Source organism: Artibeus jamaicensis, unplaced genomic scaffold, assembly GCF_021234435.1.
Source record: "Artibeus jamaicensis isolate MK-2021 breed Jamaican fruit bat unplaced genomic scaffold, CSHL_Jam_final contig_1803, whole genome shotgun sequence".
In the NCBI taxonomy this organism is placed as follows: domain Eukaryota; kingdom Metazoa; phylum Chordata; class Mammalia; order Chiroptera; family Phyllostomidae; genus Artibeus; species Artibeus jamaicensis.
Genome location: NW_026521356.1, coordinates 5,568,885 through 5,594,388, shown reverse-complemented (window position 1 = coordinate 5,594,388; position 25,504 = coordinate 5,568,885). Strand labels below are relative to the sequence as shown.

Genomic DNA, 25,504 nt, shown 5'->3' with positions numbered 1-25,504 from the left:
ATGAAATATGGTAATGCCTGTAAAGTATCTGCACCATCTCATACACTCAGGAAATAGGATCGCCCTTCATCTGAACCCTGCTGCTTTTCCTTTGGGGGGAACACCCTTCTCTCTTACTAGGCTGGAAATTGGACTCACCCTGAAACTCCACCGTTGCAAATGCTAAGCAGTAGATGGGTGGTAGTTAGGGATCTCAGGTGGAATCCGGGGGAGAGCGACTTCCTGTCCTACAGTTTCCTCACCTGGAAAACAGGAGTAGTGACAGCTCTGCCTCATGGGTTGTTGTGCAGAAAGATGTGTTTAACTTCCGTGAAGTGTGTGCAAGAGAACCTGGCCCACAATAAACGGTTAACAAATGAGTGCCACTATCTTGGCCTGCCTGTAGGCCACTGATAAAAGTACATGTGTTTCCTGGAAGAGAAGGGGCAGCCCAGGGTAGTAGTGGGATGGGAGAGTGGGGATCCTGTTCTGTCTCCCATGCACTATCTCTGGGATGTATTGAGTTGTCAGACAGTTTTTACCAGAGGAATGAAAACCAGTGGACAAGTTTCAGTGGGTGTAGCAGGTTAAGGACACCAGAGGAACCAGACATTTCCTTCAAGGCACTTGTCCTTTCAAAGCCCCTCCTGCCATTGGTCATGATCTGCTAAAGGGGGTAAGGTGGGGAAAATGTAGAATAACTTCAAATACAGGTGTCAGAATGTCTTCAGTCATAAGGGAGGAAGCCATGGTGAACTCCAGCCCATGTTCGTCAAAGACAAAAACATCGGTATGGGAGCCTCAGCCCCTCAGCAGCAAAGCAGACCCATTACAGACAATGTTGCTTTCCAGTGGGATTAAAGCCTTCGAAGACTTCTTCAAGGAGAAACCAAAATTATGCCACTGAAATTCCTGAGATTGAAATAAGTGTTGAAACAGGTCATGATTCATGTGTCAAGCTGGGAGCAAGACTTACGAGATTGCTACTCTCAACATGCTCCGTGGGGTGGGAAGAAAAAACATTCCTGTTTTACAAAGACACAAAGTTCACGAGATTCTTATAAAAAGTTTGGTAGAACTCAGAGCGGATGTCAAAGGAGAGAGAGGCGATACGGTATAAGCTCTGTGCACGGTGGGGACAGTGTTTTCAGCACACCCACGGGAAGTTGCTCTCTGAGACAGAGGTGCAGGAGAGTGTGGGCTTGTGTTGTCCCATGAAAACTTACAAGCCATCAAAGCTCTTCTTTTCTAATAAAAGAAAAATACACCTTTCTGAAAAATGCTTGAGAAATGTCCTTTTCCTCTTGGCTCAGGTTTAGGACCAAAATGGCATTTGATTAAACAGCACTCGGTCCCTATGAGCCCACATTCAACATGTTTTGGTACATTTGTTCGATCCTACAGAAGATGAAGAGGATAAGCTTAGAGAGAAAAGATGGCTTAGTGTTGAAGAAGAGGTTGACCTCCTCCCAATGACAAATGCATACATTTGAATCTACTGCACAGGTTCATTTGTTATATAAACTAGGACCAAAGTTTGGCTCCTGGGATGACTGAGATAGATGGGGACAGTTATGCAATTCCACAAGCTAATTGTGACTCAGAAGAGGGGACAAGCACATTGTGTCTGCAGTCACATAGGGAGAGGCACCTCCAGGGGTCTGGAGAGAGCCATATCCATGCCAGCAGACAGAGCCTGAAAAGGCTGCAAACAGATTGATTACATTCACTGCCTCGTGCCAGTTTGCTTCAGATTACAGTAATTTCTGTTGCTGGAGAGTGACGGACGGTTACAAAGCAGAGGCACTGCTTTTTCTAAAAAAATTATTTTTTTTATTATTGATTGTGTGTTTGTATGAGAGAGAGAGAGAGAGAGAGAGTGAGTTGTTCCATTTATGTATGCATTCATCCTTTGTTTGATTCTTGTATGTGCACTGACCAGGGATCAAACTGCAACCTTGGTGTATTGAGACAACACTCTAACCAACTGAGCTACCCTGCCAGGGCCAAGGAGAAGCTCTTCTCAGAGGTAAACCTGAAGGTACATTTTCACTCCCAGAATGTGCACAAGTCCTCCTCTTTGTGAGCTCCCACACTACAACAGATCCCTGTTTGCCTGAATTGAACAGTAGAATCACAACTTTAGTTTTGGTGTTCATCACTCTTATGAATTTCACTCCTCCACTGTAACAGGACTTCTGGAACATTATAAAGATTCCAGTTCTTGAATGTTTTTGAACCAACTTGCTATGTCACTAAATAGGACTTTCCCTCTTAGCCCACAGTTTGTGGTGCCGTAATCTGCAGATACACTGCGTGTGATGGAATGAATGAGTTTCCATTACCATCAGTGTTACTGGATTTTTAAAAAGGCATTATATCAGGGTATCATTATAAACAATAGAACCAGTCAAGGCAAGGTAAACCATCCTGTCTCCAAAGGGCAACTAGCTCTGCTGTCATGTGCATCAGCCAGCATACCTACAGCAAGCACACAGATATGTGTTGCTGTTCAGTGCAGTATGTGGGCTTAGTGTTAGCCCACCAGATGTGAAGGGCTATTAGACAAAGGTGGTGCCCGTCAAGGCAACAGATAGAGGCAACATTTTGCCAATTTAGCTGTTTGGTTATTTGTTATTTTAATTTTTTAAATTTATTGGGGGTTTTGAGAGAAAAAGAGAGAGAGAGAGGGATCAGTTTGTTGTTCCACTTATTTATGCATTCACTGGTTGCTTCTTGTATGTGCCTTGACCAGAGATAGAATCTACAACCTTGTCTTATCAGGACGACCCTCTAACCAACTGAGCCACCCAGCCAGGGCCAGCTATTTAGTTTTTAATGGCTGTAGTTATTGAGTGAAGCAACTCTGGGGCATTTGCTATGAAGAACTTTATTTCTTACTGAAGAATACATTATCAATATTGAATGAGTATTTCGACAATGTGACTAGTGTTTGAAATTACTTTTTAGAAATTTTCTGTAAGCTTCCAAAAGTAGCAATGTTTGTAGTTACTATATAAATCAAGCTTTGGAAGTCCAAAAATTAAAGACTTCCTTTCTCTTAGGAAAAAATTTTCAATTTTCTGGCCACTTAGAGCAGTTCACATAAGTATTGATATAGTTTATTCTTGAGTAAACCAAGTTTTCTAAATAATAGTTCTGAAAATTTCAGATTTATACAGTTGGTAATAGAATTTTATTTAAAGGCCTTAGCTATTATTTCTTTAATGAGTGCTTTTACTTAAACATTTGCAATAGCTGCTGTAATGTAGTCCTGTGTGTGATTTTATAAGATTTTATTTATTTATTTTTAGAGAGTAGGAAGGGAGGGAGAAAGAGAGGGGTAGAAACGTCAATGTGTGTTTGCCTCTTGGGCAGCCTCTACTGGGGCCCCGGCCCAGGCATGTACTCTGACTGAGAATCGAACCAGTGACTCCTTGGTTTGCAGGCCACGGCTCAATCCACTGAGCCATACCTGCCAGGGCTTTTTAAAAAGTTGACAGATACAGTCTAATTGTCAATTCATTGAAGTTGGATCTTTTTGTCTGCCCACAATGATTTTGTGTACCATGAAGAAAATGAGACTAGAAGATGCCCAAATAAGTCAGATAATAGTAACAACAGTGGTTGCTGATGTTGAGATTATTGTTAGACTGTAATTCGTAATCTGGATGGCAGTATTTATCTCTTTGTTGTAAACTCATAGCTGAATTACTTGAGCACAATTACAGAATTTCTATGTTTATTTCTTTAGAAAATCTGAAACGTAAATGGCAGATTTAAAAGCTACTGTACAATGATTGTATCTGTAAAAAAAACTATGTAGCACCTTTTTGTCACTTACAATATTATTATGCAATACTACTTGGGTGAGCTATTTTGGAAGTGATAACAACTTCTAGGGTTTGCTTCTTGGTACTGAACTGAAGTTACACTTCTGTTGTAGGCATTTTGCAGTAAAGCAGTTAAATTCATTCTTGTGGTTTTGTGTTAATGTGCTCTGAACCACTGGTCAGTGCTCCTTAGTTACTGCTGCCAGAGAATGTTATTTCACAGCTCTACAGTTATTACCGAGACTACAAAAAAGAAAAGCTGCATTTATATGCAGCACTAGCCCTTTTACTGCTGATGTGTGTTTCTGCTTGCTGTGTCTTGTTATGGCTGATTGTTTGTGGTAATAAAATATGTTTGGTGTTCTTGTAAAAGAAAAAAAACACAACAGAAAACTAAAAACCTTTCTTGATGCCCCCAGCAGAGGGCGTGGTAGAGTTCTGCCTACCTCCTCTCCCTCCAAGTCCTGCAAGGTCTTGAAACAGCACAGGGGATCAGTGTATTCAGCATTATAGTCCCTGGGTTATATGCTTTCCCTCACCGCTAGCCTGTGATTTTCTTCAGAGCAGGTAGTCATTCTGTAAAATCTCAGACAAGCGTAGGGCTCAGCACATGGCAAGCACTTAAATGTCCCTCAAGTGAAAAAATCTGAAGGTGAAATGCTGACTTCACAGCTTGGCTGAGGACAGGATGCCCTGAGACTGGAAGTGTAGCCATGAACCAAGGCTCCCTAAAAAACTGGAGAGGGCGGAAGAATCTCCGGCAGTTCCTTAACTTTATTACATCTGAAGAAACGATGCCAGAAATAAACTTGTAAGCCTGGGAGCTGCCTAGAGGGCTGGGGCCGGGTGTGGGCTGCTGGCAGGGCTTCCCAGGTTATTTTAATCTTCTCGAGAACAAGAAATTCATGTGAGGGTGGGTTATTTTCTCTTAGATTTAATCAGAGCACCCCTAATTTGCCGAAATGTTGAATGTTTCTATAACTCTGGGAGGGAAGAATCCCTCCTTTATGATGACAAAGCTCATGGCTTATAGGAAAGCGGAGGAAGCACCCAGAATGTTAACAGAATTTATTTCTAGGGAGTGAAAAACAGGAGATTCTTTTTCCTGCTGGCTTTTTGTGTTTTATAGATTTTTATTAAAGAACAAGTATTCTCATAATGAAAAGCTTTGTTTTTAACACATCTATATTACAAGCTCAAAAAAGTCTTCATTTACAGATTTGTAAAATAATGCAAACTTAAAGCATGAGGCTTCTTTGACTATGTTAAGTCCAGTTTTCAGATCACTGAGTAGGATATGTAGAAAATTTTTGTTTCAGTTTTGGGGAAGAATTAGCTCTGGATTAAATGCTGCTCTGCCCTCACCAGACAAAGCATTAGAGTGACACCTAAAGTGATAAAGCCGTTTCCTGATAAGTTAGCCATATCCCATAGCAAAGCTCAAGAATATTTATAGGAATACGATTGTATCCCATCCCCAACAAGACAAAACTTACAATACCTAGCATGATTGGTCTAGTGTCCAGTTAAAGTTAACAGGTATGAAAGAAGCAGAAAAATATGACCCTTAATGAGAAGAAAAATCAGCTGATTAAAATTGACCCAGAAAGTACATTGATGATAGAAATTACTTATTCTTTTTTTAAAAGATTTTATTTATTTTTAGGAGAAGGGAGGGAAAAAGAGAGGGAGAAAAACATCAATGTGTGATTGCCTCTCATATGCCCCCATACTTGGGACCTGACCCACAACCCAGAAATGGGCCCTGACTGGGAATTGAACTGATGACCCTTTGGTTCACAGGCCAGTGCTCAATCCACTGAACCACACCAGCTGGGGCTGATGATAGAATTACTAAAAAAGAACAGAAAAACAACTTTAACTGTATTCCATATGTTTAAGAAACTATAGGAAACATTGAACATGTTATGTAGGGGAGATGTAAAAAAGACAAAAATTCAACTTTTAGAAAAGAAAACAATAATGTCTGAGATGGAAAAAATTCCTAGATGGGATAATAGCTGATTTAGACACTGTAGAAGAAAAAGAATCAGTGAACCTTAAGATATAGCTGCAGAAGCTACCCAAAATAAAAAACAAAAAGAAAGACTAAAGAAAATAAAAAGAAAAAGGGAAAAGAAAACAGGGTATCAGTTTGCTACGGGACAAGTTCAAATTCACTGTAAACCACAAGACCCCAAAACGTCAGTGAACCCCAAGCAGAAGAGACATGAAAACTACACCAAAGTACATTATAATCAATTTACTTAAAACCAGTAATAAAGAGCAACCCGTAATAAGACTAAGCCGAAAGAAAAGTTCTGGTAATTCTTTAAGGAAAAAAAAGGGCAAATTGTGAAAACAGCCAGACATAAAAGGCACATTGCATGCAGAGAAACAAGAAAAAGACGATAGCAGGCTTCTCTTTAGAAATTATGCAAGCCAGCTTTCTTTTCTACTCATCCCTTCCCCCACTCCTGCCCCTGCCACCCCCCCCCCCCCAACTTCGTCTCCTGCAGTCCAGTCTGTGGCCTGTGCTTCAGCCCTTTGGGAGTAGCTGCTGTTACTTGGAAGTAGCAACTCCCCTCCCAACCCCAGTCCTGGCCCCCAGTCCCAGCTGCCCATCCAGATGCAGATGTGAAGATGAGCAGCTCAGAGGAGGTGTCTGGGATTTCCTGGTTCTGTGGGCTCCGTGGCAATGAATTCTTCTGTGAAGTGGATGAAGATTGCATCCAGGAAAAATTCAGCCTAACTGGACTCAGTGAGCAGGTGCCTCACTATTGACAAGTCCTAGACATGATCTTGGACCTGGAGCCTGATGAAGAGCTGGAAGACAACCCGATCCAGAGTGACCTGATTGAGCAGGCAGCTGACATGCTTTATGGATTGATCCATACCCGCTATAACCTCACCAACCATGGCATCACCCAGGTGTTGGAAAATACCAGCAGGGAGACTTTGGCTACTGTCTGCATATGTACTGTGAGAACCAGCCAGTGCTTCCCATCGGCCTTTTGGACATCCCAGGTGAGGCCATGGTGAAGTTCTACTGCCCTAAGTGCTAGACATGTACACACCCAAGTCATCAAGGCACCACCACATGGATGGCACCTACTTTGGCACTGGTTTCCCTCACATGCTGTTCATGGTGCACCCTGAGTACTGAACCAAGCGGCCCACCAACCAGTTTGCGCCCAGGCCGTACGCTTTCAAGATCCATCGATGGCCTACCAGCCGCAGCTACGAGCCGCCAGCTACTTCAAGAGCCCAGTCAAGACAATTCGCTCACTACCCACCCCGTGCCCCTCAGTCTTTGACACCTCCATTCCTTTGCTGCCACTTTTTCAGGAACCCTTTGTGGGTTTTAGTTTAAATTAAAGAAGTCATTATTGTGGTGGGAATATGAAATAAAGTGGAAGAAAAGGCAAAGAAAGAAAGGAAGAAAGAAAGAAAGAAAGAAAGAAAGAAAGAAAGAAAGAAAGAAAGAAAGAAACTATGTAAGCCAGAAGAGTGGAACAACCTCTTTAAAATACTGCAACTGTCAACCTAGATTCTACTTAGTGAAAATATCTTTCAAAAACAAAGATGGAATAAAGACTTTTTCTGATATAAAAAAATCCGAAAGACTTGCACTACAAGAATTGTGCAAGGAGGTCTTTCAAGCAGAAGGCCAATGATACCAGATAGCAGTAGGGATCTACACATGGGAATGAAGCAAAACAAAAATGTAAGGTGGGTACATATTTGAATTTTTTCTTCTATTTAAATCTTCTTAAAAGATAATTGGCTGTTTAACATAAAAATAATAGCATGTAGAAGTAAAATGACAACAATAGCACAAAGCCTAGGAGGGAAGATCTGCAAGGATATATCGTAATGTTCTAATATAATACATGCAGTCATATAGTATCACTGGAAGGTAGACTGTGATGTTAAATATGTATATTACAAATGCTGACTCAACCACTAAAACAACCCAATGAAGAGTTATAGCTAAAAATCCAACTACTAAAATTATAAAATTGAATCACTAAAAGTACTCAATGCAGAAGGAAGCAGAAAAAGAATGGAACAAAAAACAGATGATACAAATAACAAGGTGATAGACTCAAACCTAACCATATCAATAATCACATTAAATGCAAATGGCCTAAATATCCTAAATAAAAGTGAGAGATTTTCAGACAAAGAGCAAGACCCAATTATACATGCTACCTACAGGAAAACCACTTTAAATATAAAGACACAAATATGTTAAAAATAAAATAGAAAAAAGATTTACCATGATAACACTATATTTTTTAAAGTAGGAATGGCAATGTTATCATTAGATAAAATGAATTTCAGAGCAAAAATATCACCAGTCACAAAAAAGTATCATTTCATTAGGAATAAATGGGTCCCTTCATCAGGAAGATATAACAAAGCTAAACGTTAAGCACCTAAGAGCAGATCATCAAAATACATAACAAATGTGACAATGAAAAGAGAAATAGATGAACCTACAATTATAGTTCCGAGAATAGAAGAGAATTTGTGAATGGGAGTGTGGAATAGGGCTAGGAGCAAGATATTTCACTGATTAACTTTTTAAATAATTAAGTTAATTTATTTTTTAGAGAGACGGGAAGGGAGAATGAAAGGGACAGAAACCCACAACTTAAGCATGTACCCTGACCAGGAATCAAACGGGTGATCTTTTGCTTTGCAGGACAATGTCCAACCAACTGAGCCATACTGTTCAGGGCTCACTGATCAAGTTTTGAAATAGTTTTTACTATTTTAAAAGATAATTAAACAATAAAACAGAACTCAGTCCAGGCTGAGAAATAGAAAATAACAAAATATTGACAAATATCAGTTAACATGAGGGAGAGTATAATTTCTTGGAACTTTTGTCTTAGGGAGGGGTGTGTGTGCGCGTTGTATTATAAAACATGGACTACAGTTAGAAAAGAGTGGATGGCACTGTCCCGGAAAATGTCTCTCCTCCTTCTCCCCTCTTTATGTTTTCTTTATCGATTTTTGGGTTGTACACATCACACTGTAGTTTATTCTTCTATGCATCTGTCTTCTCGTCCAGATTATGAATACCTTCAGGGAAGGACTGTATTGAATATTTGATCTGTACATGCATGGAGGAATAACAATAAATAAATGGGTAGGTGAATGAATGAGTGAAAAGATTCAGATATATAGAAAGCTGTTCCTCACACCACATTCAGGTGGGGATAAGAGAATGTGGGCAAAATGATTTTCAAACCTTTTTTTTCTTTGATGATACAAACAAACAACTTTTTGGGGTCAGTCTGAAACAGAGACCTCAGAAGTGAGGAATATGTATTTGATCTTCACAACAGTATGAAGTTTTTTCTCCTTGCTGTCCCTTCTCCTTTTTTGATTAATTGAGTCCATTCTCCTCTATTGTTCTTTTTACTGGTTTGGAAATTACATGTTTCATTTATTTTAGTGGCTACTCTTAAAATATTGCTATACATATTTAATTTGAAAAATGGAGTTAATCACCATCTCTATCTTCCTCCTGGAAAATACAAGGAATTTAAAATATGTTGTTTCTGCACTGAGACAATTATGTTTAAAAAAATCCCCACCTGTACTCATAGATTTGTTTATTTCTCCTCTTATTTCTGTCATTTTGCTCTAAATATTTTGAAACTACATTATTAAATGCACACAAAGTTAGGGTTATGATCTGTTTAATTGACCCCTTTCATCATTGTGCAATTCAGCCTTTATCCCTTAGGAATACTTCTTATTTCCCCATCTTCTTTGTCTGATACTAATATTGCCGCCTCAACTTTCTCTTGGTACTCTTTGCTTGGTATATTTAAAGTGTCTCTCTCATAAGCAGCATGTATAATTGGATGTATCAAAAGATATCTGTATCTTTTCGTTGAAATGCTTAGTCTATTTAGTTATTGATATAGCTGAGTTTAAGACTGCCATCTTGGTATTTCTTTTCTTTTTGTCCCACATATTCTTTGTTCTTTTATTCAATTTTCTGCCTACTTTTCAAGGGTTTTTATTACTCCATTTATCTCCTGTATTCATTTTAAATTATACCTTTTAAAAATATTATTTTAGTAGTTTCCCCAGATATAATAGGCATCTTTGACTTATTATGACCTACCTTAAATACCAATTCATGAATAATTTAACTCCATTTACCACTGTCTTGTCTTTCGTATTTTTAGTCACATAGTGTACTTCTACATTTTATAAACTGCCCAAGACAGTGGTTATTGTTGCTTTAAGCAATCGCAGTCAATTCTCTTCCACATGGATCCACATGTTGAACCTTCCTGATGTTCTTCATTCCTTCGTGTGCTTCTGAGCTTCCTTCCCCCAGAGTCATTGTCCTTCCACCTGAAGAACTTCCTTTAACATTTCTTGCAGAGTGAATCTGTAGGTGGTGAATTCTGTCAATTTCTGTTGGTCTAATAACATCTTTATTTCATCTTATTTTTTAGAGGATATTTTCACTGGGTACAGAGTATTTTTCCTTCAGAACCTAAATAATGTCATTCTATGTTCTTCTGGTTTTCTTAAAAGTCAGCAATAGTGTTGTTTCTGTGCAAGCATGTGTATTTGCTCCAGCTGATATTAAGATTTGCTGTTCACCTTTGGTTTTTTTGCAATTTGACTATGATAGGCCTATCCTTGGCCTTCTTTCTATTTATCTTGCGTTGAGTTTGCTAACCTCCTTCAATCTCTGAATTGCAGTCCTTCATGTTTTGGCAAATTCTCAGTCACTGCATCTTCAAATGTTACTTTGCCCATTCTCTTTTTCCTGGGGCTCCTAAAATACATATATTAGGCCATCTGACTATGTTCTGTGTGTCTTGAATGCTCTCTGATGTTTTTCCCCCTATTTTTTCTCTGTGTGCTTCATTTTGAATATTTTCTACTTACTCTCTTTGAGTTATATAATCCTGTCTTTTGGTATGTCCAGTCTGTTGTTAAACCTGTCCAATGAGTTTGTTATTTTCCCAATGAGTTTTTATTTCCAATATTTTGCATTTTACTTTGAGAATGTCCATTTGATTTTTTTCTGTAGATTATAATTCCCTTTGGAAATTACTCATCTTTTCACTCATTTTGTACATCTTTTACTTTACTTTCTTGAACATATTTATAACAGTTATTTTGAAGTTCTTGACTGCTAACTCCAACACCTGGATTATCTGTGGGACTGCTTCTATTGTATACTTTTTCTTAATTATCAGATACTTTTCCTGCCTCTTCAAATGTCTTATATATTTTTTTCTTAATTGTGTGCTGGATGTTGTATAAAACATAAATATTGAAATCAATGTAATTTCTCCCCACATAGGATACATACTTATTAGGCAAATAAGGTGAGGGACTAATCATCTCAATTTTATTAGAAATTGAGCTGTGTTGTGGCTTTAGTTAGACATAGTCCACCTCTGGTTTCAAATTTCTCAAGGTCATTTGAAAAGATCTTTTCCTTTCAAGAAGTAGAGAGTATTTGCCCTCATATTGATCAACAGAATATGGTTGGTGACTCACTGTCTGGAGCAGAAGTAGAGAGTATTTGCCCTCACTTTGATCAACAAAATGTGGTTGGTGACTCACTGCCTGGAGCAGCCGTGTGAGGTCCAGGTACGCTTCTGGAGAGACCATATGGAGAGAGAGAGAGAGGCCTGGTCAGCTTCCAGCTCTTCCTACCATCCCTGCTGAGGTGTCAGACATGTGTAAAGCCACCTTTGACTTTCAGCCCCATTTGAATCTGTAAATGACTGCAGCCTTATGAATGGGCCCAGCTAAACCCAGCCTGATGGCAGAACTATGAACAAATAAATGCACAACTATTGTTCTAAGCTTCTAAGTTTGGGGGTAGATTGTTATATGGCAACCAGTTATTGAAACACTGAGTATTTGAGATACAATGAATTTCCCAATAAGTGTTTGTTAAATTAAATTGTAAGAAATTAGATGGCTAATTAGACTAGATAATTCTTATAGTCCACCTAGCACTGAGATCTTACGATCCCAAGATCATTAATGACTGTATCATGACGTTACTTCTGCTCTTTCTACCGATAAATGAGAGTTGACTCTAGATGCAACATAGTTTAGTCCTTGAGTGTCTTTAGTCCATTTGGGCTACTATAACAAGTTACTACACACTGGGGAGCTTATAAATAACAGATATTTCTCACAATTTCAGACTCTGGGAAGTCCAAGATCAAAGTGCTGGCAGATTTAGTATCTAATGAAAAGCCATTTCTTTGTGGATGGCCATTTTCTTGCTTTGTCCTCACATGGCAGCAAGGGAGGAGGGATCTCTCTGAGGCCTCTTTTACAAGGGCAGTAATCCCATTAATGATTATAAGGGTGACCTCATCACATTTCAAAGGCCCCACTTTCTAATACCATCACCTTGTAGATTAGGATTTCAAAATATGGATCTGGGGAACAAACATATATTCAGACCATAGCATTCTACTCCGGATAACTCTCCCGCTGGCTCCATGTCCTTCTCAGATGTCATCAACTCAAAGGTCTAAGTCCAAAGCCTCATCTAAATATTATTTAAATCAGATATGGGTGATACTCAAGGTACAATCATTGAGCTTTCTGATATGTAACATATTTAGAGATGGCAACCTAGAGTAAACTATTTTGATCTGTTTCTCTTCCAAACCTACTTTTCTGCAGTTCTATTGATTCTGTTTAATTCTTCCCATATAAAAGGCATGCCACAAACCCCATTACTATAGAATATAAGCTTCCCTGAGGTTTTTTAACAGAGAAAAATTTGTGCTAAGACAATTTATACTTTCAGACCCAGACTGTACTAGCTTTTCAGTCTTTAGAACGTGCCTCTAATTTCTTAATAGAGAGATAAAAGCTTTAATGATAACAGTGCTATGAAAAGTAGCTAACCATCGATCTGTGTGTTTCTTCTTATGCCATTACCAGACTGTTTTGATTACAGTGGCCTTGTAGTATATTTTGATATAAGGTATTGTAATCCCTCCCATTTTGTTCTTTTTTTTTGGTAAGATTGCTGAGGGTATTCAGGGTCCTTTTTTGTTCCATAGAAATTTTTGAAATATTTTTTCTTGATCTGTGAAATATGCACTTGGTATTTTAATGGAAATTGCATTGAATCTATAGATTACTTTGGGTAGTATGGACATTTTTATGATAATTCTTCCAATCCATGAACATGGTATGTGCTCATTTATTTGTATCTGCCTTAATTTCTTTCTTCAGCATTCTATAGTTTTCCATGTACAGGTCTTTTACCTCCTTGACTCAGTTTATTCCTAGGTACTTTATTTTTCTTGTTACTATGGTGAGATTTTTTCCTTGGTTTCTCTTTCTGATATTTCATCATTGGTAAACAAACATGCTATCAATTTCTGAATAATGACTTTATATCCTGCTATTTTGCCAAGTTCATTAATAGGTCAAGTAGTTTTTTGGTGGAGACTACAGGGTTTTCTATGTACACTGTCATGTCATCTGTGAATAATGACAATTTTACTTCCTCCTTTCCAATTTGGATGACTTTTCTTTTTCTCATCTGATTGTTGTGGCCAGAACTTCCAGTAGTACTGTGTTGAATGAGTGAAGAGAGCAGATACCCTTATCTTGTTCCTGATCTTAGTGGGAAAGGTTTTAGTTTTGGATCATTGATTATGATGTTGACTGTAAGTTTTTTGTATATGCTTTCATTATATTGAGAAATGCTCCCTCTATGTCCACTTTGATGAGTGTTTTTTTTATCATAAATGGGTGCTGTACTTTATCAAATACTTTTCTAGTATCTATTGATATGATCATGTGATTTTTGCCCTTTATTTTGTATATGTGGTGTAGAAAATTCAGAAATAAACCTAAGTCTCTATGGTCAATATTTGACAAAGGGGGTGTGAACATATAATGGAGTAAAAATAGCCTCTTCAATAAATGGTGTTGGGAAAACTGGAATGGTACATGCAAAAAAATGAAACTAGACCACCAACTTACACCACACACCAGAATAGACTAAAAATGCATAAAAAACTTACATATAAGTTGTGATACCATGAAAGTCCTAGAGGAAAACATAGGCAAGATAATTTCAGGTATCCCACACAGCAGTATTTTTGGCAATAAATCTCCTACAGCAAAGGGAATTAATAGAAAAAATAAACAACTGGGACTACATCAAACTAAAAAGCTTCTACATGACTAAAGAAACCATCATCAAAGTGAAAAGTAAACCAACCACATTGGAAAATATATTTGCCAATTATACCTCGGGCAAGGGTTTGATTTCCAAAATATATAAAGAACTCACACAACCCCACTCCAGGAAGACAAAAAAATCCAATTAAAAAATGGGCAAAGAATCTGAACAGACACTTTTCTGGGCACAGGATGTGAACAGACACTACTCCAAGGAGGACACACAGATAGCTCATAGCCATATGAAAAGATGCTCAGCATCAGTAGCCATCAGAGAGATGCAAAGTAAAACCACATTGAGGTTTCAACCTCATACCTGTCAGAATGGCCATTATTAACAAATTAACAAACAACAAGTGCTGGCGGCGAGACTGTGGAAAAAAGGAAACTTTGGTCCACTGTTGGCGGGAATGCAGACTGGTGTAGCCTCCATGGAAAACAGTATGAAATTTCCTTAAAAAACTAAAAATGGAACTGCTTTGACCCAGCAATTCCACTGCTGGGAATATGCCCTAAGAATCCTGAGTCACCAATTCAAAAGAACTTATGCACCTCTGTGTTCATATTGGCGCTATTTACAATAGCCAAGTGCTGGAAACAGCCTAAGTGCCATCAGTAAATAAGTGGATCCAAAAACTGTGGTACATTTACACAATGGAATACTACACAGCAGAAAGAAGGAGCTCCTACCTTTTGCGACAGCATGGATGGAACTGGAGAGCATTATGCAGAGTGAAATAAACCAGGTGGTGAAAGACAAATACTATATAAACTCACCTATAACAGGAATCTAATGGACAAAACAAACTAATGAGCAAAATAGAACCACAAGCAAGGAAACATGGATCAGACTGAAAGTGACCAGAGCAGGGGAGACAGGGATAATGGTGGAAAGAAGGGGAGGGGACTAGACAAAGAACATGTATGAATGACCCACAGAAACAAACAATAGTGTGGGAATTGACTATGGGAATGGGGGGTGGGATGGGCAGCAGAGGCCAAAGGGGGAAAAATTGAGACAGCTGTAAGTAACAATAAAAATGATTTAAAAAGAAAAAAGAAAAGTAGCTAACCAACTGAGGCATAGCATTTTGTAAAGTTTGAAATGTTTTAGAATTTTGGGTGATCTATATTTTGGAAGACGTCTCAGCCTTTTAATTATTACTCACTTTACTAGTTACTATTAATAATCAATTAGCCATTTTTCTTTATCTTACTACTTTGGATGAGGCTGGATGCTGTGGGCTTATAGCAGAATATTCTATAAAGATAGACTGTTATTCAAGCATCTGGTTGGTTTTCCTGAGGTCAAGCATCAAAGCCAAGATTTAACTATGTTGCAGTTGTAGCATGAAGAACCTAATTCTAAACTCTACCACTTGCTGCCCAGGTGCCAGAGCCATCAATTTTGTGTCTAAAGACCTTCCCCCAACAGAAATGTGGGAACACAAGGGAGTGGAAGTGAGAGAATGGCTTCCCACAAAAACTGGGCTCTTTGTGCACTTTCCCATCTTCCATTTAAAATGTGTTTTCTTGGTTTTGACACAGTTCTGTGCCTGGCCCTCCCCTCTGACAGTTCATTACTGGTTTGACCCCCTTTCTGGTGGAGGCTTTGGTGCCATGGTGATTACTCTTAGGCTCCATATGGCTGTGTTGCTAGGTGCCCAGCTTCTGTACTCACCCATGGTCACCACTCTTGGTCCACCATTTGGCTCTGCCCTCCTGGCAGTCACTGGAACGTGCTTTAAGCCTGACTGCTACTTATCCTTCAGAGGCCAGTTCACAAATCGTTGCCACAGGAAGAACTTCCTGACACCCAAGATAGTTTCAGTTCCTCCTGATGTACGCCCTTGGAGTCTCCTGTATTTTACCTGCAAGGTACTTACCACAATTTATAATTATTTTTGCCATCTGTTCTGTTCATCTTATATCTGGGACAGTAAATGCCACATAGTAGGAGTTCAATAAATGTGTTGATTAAGCATGAACAAGTGAAGCTTGTGACTTGGGCCCTTGCCTCTTTTATCATGCAATTGTATATGACTTTGGGCCAGTTATAAAACTTATCTGAGCCTAAGTTTATGCATGTATAAAACAGGGATAATACCATTTTATATACCCCACTGTTTGGGGTGCTGTGTCTGTAGTAGGTGCTTAGTAAATGTTTGTAGACTGAGTGAATGCATATGCTATCTGTGATAAGAGACACCTGCATTTTAACGAGGATTTCTTTCATCTAACAGATGAGAGAGATTGAGTACCTGAGCAAGAGGAATTTTATTGAGTGGGAAATTCAGGATTCCATATACCTTTACGCAGGGATCTTTATTTCCCCTCTGGTTTTAGCTTCATACTGGATTTTTTTTTAATAGGGGAAGGGGAAATTTTTAAAATGGATTTGGATCAAGCTTGTAGTGGTTGACTTTTCCAGTTCTTAAGGGGTTCGTGCCTGTCATAGATTTTAACTAAGTTTGATCTACCAAGAACTCAGATTCTGGATTGCATATACCTTAAAAACCTGTAAAAAAGAAGCAGTGGTAGATGTTCATCTGAAGACCAAAGAGAGTTCTACAGCGTTAACCTTCCCATCCATTGGTACAGCTGCTTGGCCTTCTGAAACAGTGGCGGAATAAGATACTGACCTTGGAGAGATGGCAAAAATGCTTTCAGCCCAAGAATTCCTTGTCCTACATGCTTCAGAGGCTGGCCTAATAACTTAACCTGCCCATTTCCACTATGAGTGCAGTAAATATACCTTGCATATAAAATATAAATTTCTTTTTCTTGCTTATCTCCACCTTGTCCACCCACTTCTGGTATTTCTCCCTCCCATTTCCTTAGTCTGGGGATGTCAGACTCATTTTCACGAGGAGGGGGGTTCACACTACCCTCAAGGTTGCCTTCAAAGGGTGGAATGTAATTTTAGGACCGTATAAATGTAACTACTCCTTAACTAGTGGCAAGGAGCTTGGCGCTGCTGCCTGGTAGAAACAAGGTGCCCGGCTGGATAAAGCAAGGTGGAGGGCCGGATTCAGCTCAAGGGCCTCGTGTTTGCCACATGTGCCTTAGGCATAAAGAACAGAGAGAAGGGAGAAAATGCAGGAAGAGTCCAAATGTAACTAGACTTATATATTTTATTTGAGCCTCATCTCTTTGGAGAAAGGAAAACAGCTGAAAGGAGTAAGTTAGAGATGATCTGATAAAAAACACCAGCGGTGCAAAGAAGGAAATCCTTCATTAGAATATCTGCTGAAGGTGAAATGAGGCGAGCCTGGAGAGGGAATTCAGAGATAATTCTTGGTATTTAGCACTGGGAGTGTGATCACACTGCTGAGCAAGGGAGGACAGCAGGTGGAGGAACTCCAAAGCAAGTACTGTGAGTTTGTAACTAGTCTGGGGCTCCTGACCAAGTGACCCCATTTAGGTGGCAGGGTTTGTCAAGGGAATCTGACCCTTTTTCCCACTTTATCTCCTAGAGGTAGTCAGAGTCATTGCCCTTAAATGAATATGAATTCATATGTGGACTCCTCCTGTCCGCTGACCATGTCCTAGGCTGAGTGTGACTCAGGGAGCTGGGAGGCCAGTACTTCTGTGGAGGGTAATTGTGAGTCATTGACTTGGATCTGGTCTTGGGCTCAGGCTCAAGCTCAGGCTCAAGCTCAAGCTCGGACTCAGTTTGCAGCTCTGACTCAGGCTCCATCTCATGATCCAGGTCCATCTGTTGTTCCGACTCCAGCGTGGGCTCCAGCTCCATGTCTAGCTCTGACTCCTCCTCTGTTATTGGCTCTTGGATCTTGGTGAAGCCATGTCTCATATTTGAGGGGATTTCTAGGATACTGCTGTTTGTTTTATGTTTTGAATTTATATCCTGAAATACATACAATTTGATGGGTTAACATTTCCAATTGAACTTTTGAATAGTCAAGGAATTTCAAATAGGACTCAAGGTACCAGAAATCATGAGTTTCTGGCAAAGTAGAAAATATTTCTGGCCTATATCTGCTTTTCATCCTTTTTGTACCCACCGGTTCCTCACTCACTATTCTTTAGGCTCAGTTAATCCATAACTCCTGATTTCTCTGGATTTTCTAACTAGCCTGGCTTTCATGATCAACCATGTGGATAGCAATGGTCTTGGCAGCATTCTCAAACATCTTGTATTCTTGATCCTGTCTCTCCAACCCCTCAATGTAATCCTCAGTGGGGCATGTATGGCCCTTTCACGACCTGGCCTCTGGCCACCTTCTTTAGCTTTATCTCCACACTTTGCTCTAGACATAAAGTTAACCAGAGATGCCTGACTACTGCTCACCTTTGTTCATGCTGCTCCCTGGGCCTGCCTTGCCTGTCTCCCTCTCAGCCACTTACACTTACTCATCGTTCCAGAGTCACATCAAAGATCACTAACCAGCAGCTTCGCTTCCTTTGTGTTCCACTTGTACCTCACTCACAGCTCTGTCATAGCACCAGAAATGTATTGCCTTATTCATCCACAAATCTACCTCCCCTGTTAAGACCCTAAGCTCCTTGAGGTGGAGCAGGGCCTGGTTCCTGATATCCCCAGTACCAGACACCGAGGGTGCAACAGAGCAGATGCCCCACAGGCTCCGGGAAGCTGCCTTGCAGCGGCATTCCACAGAACAAACACCTTTCACCCTTTCTGAAACATTTTCTTCTCTTCAGCCATATGACACTCTTGCTTTTCCTCCTTTCTTCCTGGTTGCTTCTTTCCGGTCTCCCTGTTGTCTCCTCTACTTCTTCTGAATGTTGGCTTGCCCTGAGGCTTGACCCTGGGACCCATCCCTCCTCCACCTGTACAGCCCCCATAGGCAGTTTTATTTAGTCCCATAATTTTCATTGCTATCTATATGTGCTGATGACTTTTGGTCATAACCCCTCCCATGATTGGCTGGTTCATATATCCACTTCCATTCTTGACATCTGCACTTCAGTGTTTAATAGGGATTTTGATTTTAATGCATTGCAATGGAAATTTTCCTTTTCCTAGTCTTCCCCAGTTTAAATGCTAGCAAACATGATATATTTCAATACTAAGTCTTAAGTTCTGATGAAAATGTTAGTAAACTAGAAAAATACTTTTTAAAAACATAGTAAATATAGTGTCCATCTTAAGTCAACTATTACCACTATCCTTAATAGAGAGACATAAGAAGCTTTTCTCATTAGATTCAGGAGTAAGATAAGGCTCACCATTATTACTTAAATTGTTCTGGGAGGGCTCGCTAATGCCATGATATGATACTAAAGTAAGAATTCTAACAATTAAAGCCCTGGTTGGTATATAGTTCAGTGGATGGAGCATGGGCCTGCGAACCAGAGGATTGCGGTTCGATTCCTAGTCAGGGCACATGCCTGGGTTGCAAGCCAGTTCCCAGCAGGGGACACACGAGAAGCAACCATACATTGATATTTCTCTCCCTCTCCCCTTCCCTTTCCCTATAAAGATAAATAAATTAAATCTTAAAAAAAATAAATAGGCATAAAACAAAAATATTTTTAAAAAATAATAATTCTAACAATTAGAAAATAATATTTATATTATTTGTAGAAAATCTTTTTTATTTAGAAAACTCAAGAGAATTAACAGTGGAACCTTCCTGGACTAGTAAAAGGATTCACAAAATGGCCAAATAATTTAATAAAAATCAGTAGCTTTCCTATATATCAGCAGTTGCCAGTTAGAAAATATAATGAAAAAGAAGATTTATTTTAAAAAGCCATAAAATTGTAAAAGATGAAGTAAAAGTACCTAGGATTTCTCTATATGAAGAAAGCCACAAAATCTTACTATGAATATAACATTTAAAAAGACTGAGTAAATGTAGAGGCTGCCCACGTAGAAGACACATGTTCAGATCGAGCTGCTGGGCAAACAGCCACTCTGGACAAGCAGGGGCCCGCAAGCTGTGCGGATTCTCCACGAAGGTGGGGAAGTACCTGGTGGTATGTTACTTAGAGAAATAGAAGGGCTGCCTTTTACTTACTAAAGTTTCTATAAACACTGTTCTGGTCATTCTTTTTTGTCACAAATGCAAATGTCATTGAAATGTAGTAAGTCAACAAATCTGGGGGTTAATTTAAAGTAATTTCTAATCATTAGGTGATATTTTGGTGCCCATCTGTGTTTTAATCTTCTTTTTTGGGGGGGTGGCGGGCACTGTTAACCTTCAAAGATACTGATTTGAAAACACTGAGATGGGCCCAGGTCTTTATTTATTGTTAACAAATGATTAAAAACTTTGGCTTGTATATCATTGTCCTTTGCGTTTGGTCGGGCCGAGTAAATCATGTTACTCAGAATGGAAATAGTAGCCCAAATGTTACACTGACAGATTTTTACCTCTGCGAGTTCATTAGTTTTATTATTCATCCCAAGGGTGGGGTGGGGGTAGATTGCAAAGGCACAGCTAGAGAAGATGTTTGAAATACTTAGTCACTGATATGGCACTGGCACTAACTAAGCTTTCTGCAAAAGGGCCCCTGAGTCTCTGTGGGGTCGGGTAACCCTCTCTTCAGTTGGGACAGGGCCCTGAATGGCACCCAGATGCCTCGGCAGCGGGGGAATCTGCGATAGAGGTCCACTGCTGTTTGCCAACTGATAAGGAACGTTTCATCGTCTCGAAGTCTGGCACAGCCAAACTCAAAAGCCTTTCCCGGACAGTGCTCATCTCTAGCTGATCAGGTGTCTCTCCCGATCTCACCCCCCACCCCGCCTCACCCTGATGCTTCACATCATCCAACCTTTTCTGTTTCTGAGTAGGTTTCCTGTATCACTGTCTCAGATTCATCTGCACTTAACTCGGAGGACTCTGGAAACTTCCGTGATAAGGCAAACAGCACAGCGTCATGGAGAGTGAGGAACAGTTGGGCCTTGGTGATGCCAGCATCAAAGAAGTTGTTCCTCTCAAAGGCCTTGACCACAGAGGCTACAAACCAAACCCGGAACACACACAGGGTCAGATGCCTGGGGAGGAGAGCACCCAGGTGCAAAACACAGCCCTCGAGTTTGGTGGATGCTACTCACAGTGACTCCCTGCAATGAGCACCAGAATGTTGGCGTTCTGGAAGGCGTTGCACATCTGCAGGGAGGGAGTAAGTCGGCATTAGGGATTCTTGTACTCACTGGGAAAGAGCCTTCTATTTAGGGGAGCTGTAAAATCCCTTTGGTCACTCACTTGTCTGGGGTATATGAACCCTGACATACAGTTAAAACTCTGTAAACATTTGATGGGTGGGCTTCTGTATGCTGGGAAGTGTCTAAGGTGCTGGGGCTACAAAAGAGAATCAGGCCATCTCACTCGGGGTGAGGAGTGAGAGTGAGACGGAAGGTTGCCCGCGGTCTCGGGGGGGGGGGTGGAACAGTTCACGTAAAGAGAGAATGTCATGTGAGTACAGTGCGAGGATGGAGACAGGCACAGGTGTGATGGGAACACACTGGATGGTCCTCAAGAACAACTGTCTCTTGCCATTAGTGCTTAGTGTTTGCATGTGATCCCCTCCTTCCGGAGACAGTCAAATGAGACGCAGTAGGGAGTGGAACTCAGGAACCATGAGGAGCATATTCAGAGCAGCTCTGCCAAGTTGCACTTGACTTTAGTAAAACATCAGATATTTAGAAGTATCAGATTAATGAGCATCTGATATTGAGTTCAAGTTTACTTCAGCCAATATGTGTGCTCTGGGACAATAAATAAAGTTCAATTCAAAGCAAGTCAATATTAAACTTAATACTCTGGGGCTGAATAGATCAACCCTGAGCACTAAGTTAAAAATGTGAAAAACCCCACCAAAACACAAAACAACTAACACAGACTATTTCTTTTACTTGCAAGAGGAGACAAAGTCATCCTGGATCACATGGTAAATCATGAAGTCATTTGGTGAAGGGCCACAGTGGACGTACTCTAAATGACACGCAATGGGAAACTGAAATTCCATGAAGTGGGAAGAAGTTTAAATTGAGTGGTTGTCTCTAGTAAGAATGAGTACTGGGATTTTTCTTTTTAAGTTCAAGTTTTCAATTATAGTATTTGAAATTATTTCCTCTCATATGGTGGCAAAGAACAATTATAAAAAGAATGAAAAAAATCTGTATTTAAGTGTAAAAGTGCACCATGCGTCTGAAGGCTGAGAAGGTAGGTGTCTGACAGCACCTCCATGTTGGAGCTGGAGCAGGAAGTCATCGGCATGGGCAGCTGTGGACGGATCCTGCCAAGGCCCAGAAGGTGAGAGAGGAAAGGGAGGAGGAGGGGATGGCACAACTGCTTTAAGTTCCGGTGATGCACACACCATTTACTAATTGTGAGCCCAGGACTCTTAGGGGGAAATATGGCTTGTCTCTCAGGCTGTGTAAGATTTAAATGGGACCATGTATATAAATGTGCTCAACTCAGCATGTAGGCATTTAGTAATGTAGGATGAATGAATTCTGAAATAACAACTAGAGCACGGGCCTGGGAGAAGAGAACACAGCCTACGAGGATGACCTAAGATGGAAAAGCCCAGAAGACAAGACATTATCATGTATACTTGATTCTGAAAACAGGATGGGGAAAAGCATCTCATGGATGAGACCCTGAACACTAATCTATTCCATGCCTCTCACTTTATAGATGAGGAAACCAAGACCCTGTGCAATTTAATAAGTTACCTTATTAAATAAGTGAGCAGAAGCTAGGACAGAGCCTACATCTGCAGACCACCCACCAGAGTTCTTGCTGCTTTGAAAATAGTATTCCTTTAGGAATAAGAAAGTTTGATAATATAGGATACCAGGATAAAAGATGGAAAATCAGCCAAAGAAGAATATGTCAAGAAAAGGTGGGTGTAGTCAGAGCCGGGAAGTGGGTGTTCAGAATGTTTAACCCTGAGCCATCACCAGTGGAGGCAAGAGTGAGACACAGGCTTTAAATGGGGTAAGCTAGTTGCAAAAAAGATACTGTACTTATCGGACATCAAGCAATAAAACCAATATGGTTAGTTGTGCATCTCCACTGTACTGTGTAAGAAAGAGAGACATGAAAACTGTCCAAGAAACCAGGGAGTGGAGAGAAGCCAGGACGTAAGGGACACAGCTTTTGAAGGAAAGGTCTTCCCTGCCCTTTTCACCCAAAGACGCAGCAGCGAAGAGGAATCTGGGGGCACCCTATGGGTACCGCAGCTCCAGGCTTGTGGTGTCATCTCAGAACTGCAAATCTGAGTGTCTTTTATAATGTGTAGCTCAGAGCAGCTGAATAATGGAGAATTTTTGGTGACCTTGTTTTCTGTAGCATTCAAGGATAGCAAGCATCCTTGGAAAGCCTTGCAGCTAACTCCCAGGATAGACGGGGAGTTGCTGGGTGAGGCACAGATTGCTGTTCCAATGGTGTTAACAGTTTCCCAGTTTTCATTCCTTGAGCAATACTATGCCATACGCAGGGAACCAACCCCAGTTCTGTAAATGAGAGTTGGTTCATTTTCTATTTATTCTGGTTGACCTTAAACTATCTCAGTATCCAAGTTTCTAGTGGCCTAGGAACCATGTAGTAGCTGATCAGTGACTGATGCAATTCAGTCAGGGTTGGGGTGGTGCTGGTAGGTGGGGATCATAGCTTTTGTTAAAGCCACCTCAGTGCTTACCTGTCTTAATATGACTGAAGCCCATGAATCCACAAAATGCACCATGGAGAAATCCAGGATGACTGTGTGGGTGGTGGGTAGAAGAGATGATTCTGAATAAGGGATGGCTGACCTGCTCCTGACCTGGCTTTCAGCAGCAGCAGCAGCAGGAAGTGGCATTGCTCTGTCTCTAGAGAGGTTTTTAGAAAGCCACATTCTCTCCACATCCTCATCATTTTGCTCTTGATTTCTCTGAAACGTGGAAGATGCTATGTACGGTACTTGCTCATCAGATGAAGTTTGGCTCGTATTCCTGCTGTCCAAACGTGTGCAGCGGATCAGGTTAATGGAGGATCCATCGTAGGACCGTTTACTTTCAAACCGTTCTGTGTAAACAACCTGGACAGGAGTTAGGGGAGGGCTGCCATAAGACTCAAACAAGGGCTGGAAGTGCGTGTAACTGTGCCATGTCTGTCTACTAACTCGCTTTGCTCTCCCACAGGAAACTTCTCCACAGTGTATGCATCTTTTACTTGGGTGTCTCACTCTCCCTTCAAGCTCATGACTAAAAAACACATTCATCTTGCTTTATCCTCACCACTCGGAAGCTTCCTCTCTCAACTTCCCTTCATGCATCAATGACATCACCGTGGTCCTAGTGAGCTGACTCATTTCCCTCATCCCTGGGTTCTAATTAACCTCCATTGCCTTCTAATGCTGAAGTATTTCTTCCATCAGTTCCTTTTCTCAACACCACCTTCTTTTATCAGTGAGATGGTCTTCTGTCCAACTTCCTTAAGAAGTAAAAAAACTACTTGAGCAGGGATGTCTTTACCTTTCACTCTTCATCCTTCCAACAGGCCTGGATGCCTGCCATGCCTGAAGTTCACTATCAAGCACCAGGAATACAATAGCCTGCAAGATGTGAGCACCAGCTCTGTAGTCACAGGGACCCATTTCTACCAGGGGAATGGCATGTGTCCATTCAAAGGATAACTAACAATACATGTAGACGAGCACTATAAGGCATTTGGAAAAATGGAAGGAATTCATTTGCTAGAGTGGTACAATTTGGGAAAAACCCTTTTTCCTCTTTCATAGTCTCATAGTTCTGGGCATATAGTAGGAGCCTGATAAATATCAGTTGATTCTATTCTACTCTCAGGTGTATTTGCTGATGTCCTGTGAATGCCCTTGATAATACTTAGTGCAGAGTGAATAAACCATAAAAATTAGACATAGGATTAATTCTGTCCTCTTGGCAAGAAACTTGGTATTTTCAAGGAGCTCAGTAGAACCTACACTTTGTTAGGGCGCATGACAACCAGGGTGGCTGCTCCGTGTTTGCAGGGACCTGTATGAGGAGGCCTCTTTGCCTGGGACAGGAGGTGTTTGTGTGTGGGTGTAAATCTGTGTGTGTGTGTGGGGGGCATGTCTGTAAATAGAGCTGTTCCCCCTGAGTATGTGTGTAGTCTGGGTTAAATGCCCCACAGCTAGAAATGAGCAGCCCTGCCCTGGGGAAAGGGCATATTTAGAGCAAGTCTGAGTCAGAAATAATGAACACTTTGTTCATCAGCTGAAATAACCTTCAGGTGCTGTAAAATTCCCATCTGTGCTTATGGCCATTCATAGCCCGTCATCACTTCCTTGGTCACAGGCAGACAGCAGGAGACCCTGGTAGATCCTCGAGGACCCCAGCCACCTTGACCCTGTCTGAGTTGGGATTATAAGACAATTTTTAAGGCCCAATATTTTCAGAACTCTAAAGGCAAGTAGCTAAATGTCTGGAAAATAGGCACAACTAGGTGATTACTCTCTGCACTTAGTAAGTCTCTAACCATTGACTA

General features: G+C 40.5%; 1 protein-coding gene and 2 pseudogenes across 1 annotated transcript in view; 2 read left to right on the top strand and 1 right to left on the bottom strand.

The window, feature by feature from the left end:
* On the top strand, window positions 1-2,347 carry LOC119050033 (suppressor of cytokine signaling 5-like; annotated as a pseudogene).
* Window positions 2,348-6,455: 4,108 nt separating this feature from the next.
* Window positions 6,456-7,190, top strand: LOC119050032 (casein kinase II subunit beta-like; annotated as a pseudogene).
* Window positions 7,191-17,511: 10,321 nt separating this feature from the next.
* The window catches only part of SLC26A8 (solute carrier family 26 member 8), a 74,484-nt gene continuing 66,491 nt past the window's right edge, over window positions 17,512-25,504 (bottom strand). The window contains exons 16-19 of the mRNA XM_037146256.2: window positions 23,679-24,056; window positions 21,085-21,139; window positions 20,802-20,986; window positions 17,512-17,907 (exon numbers count right to left, since the gene is read on the bottom strand). Of these exons, the coding sequence (XP_037002151.2) occupies window positions 17,512-17,907; window positions 20,802-20,986; window positions 21,085-21,139; window positions 23,679-24,056 (1,014 nt within the window). The remainder of the gene's footprint in view (window positions 17,908-20,801; window positions 20,987-21,084; window positions 21,140-23,678; window positions 24,057-25,504) is intronic.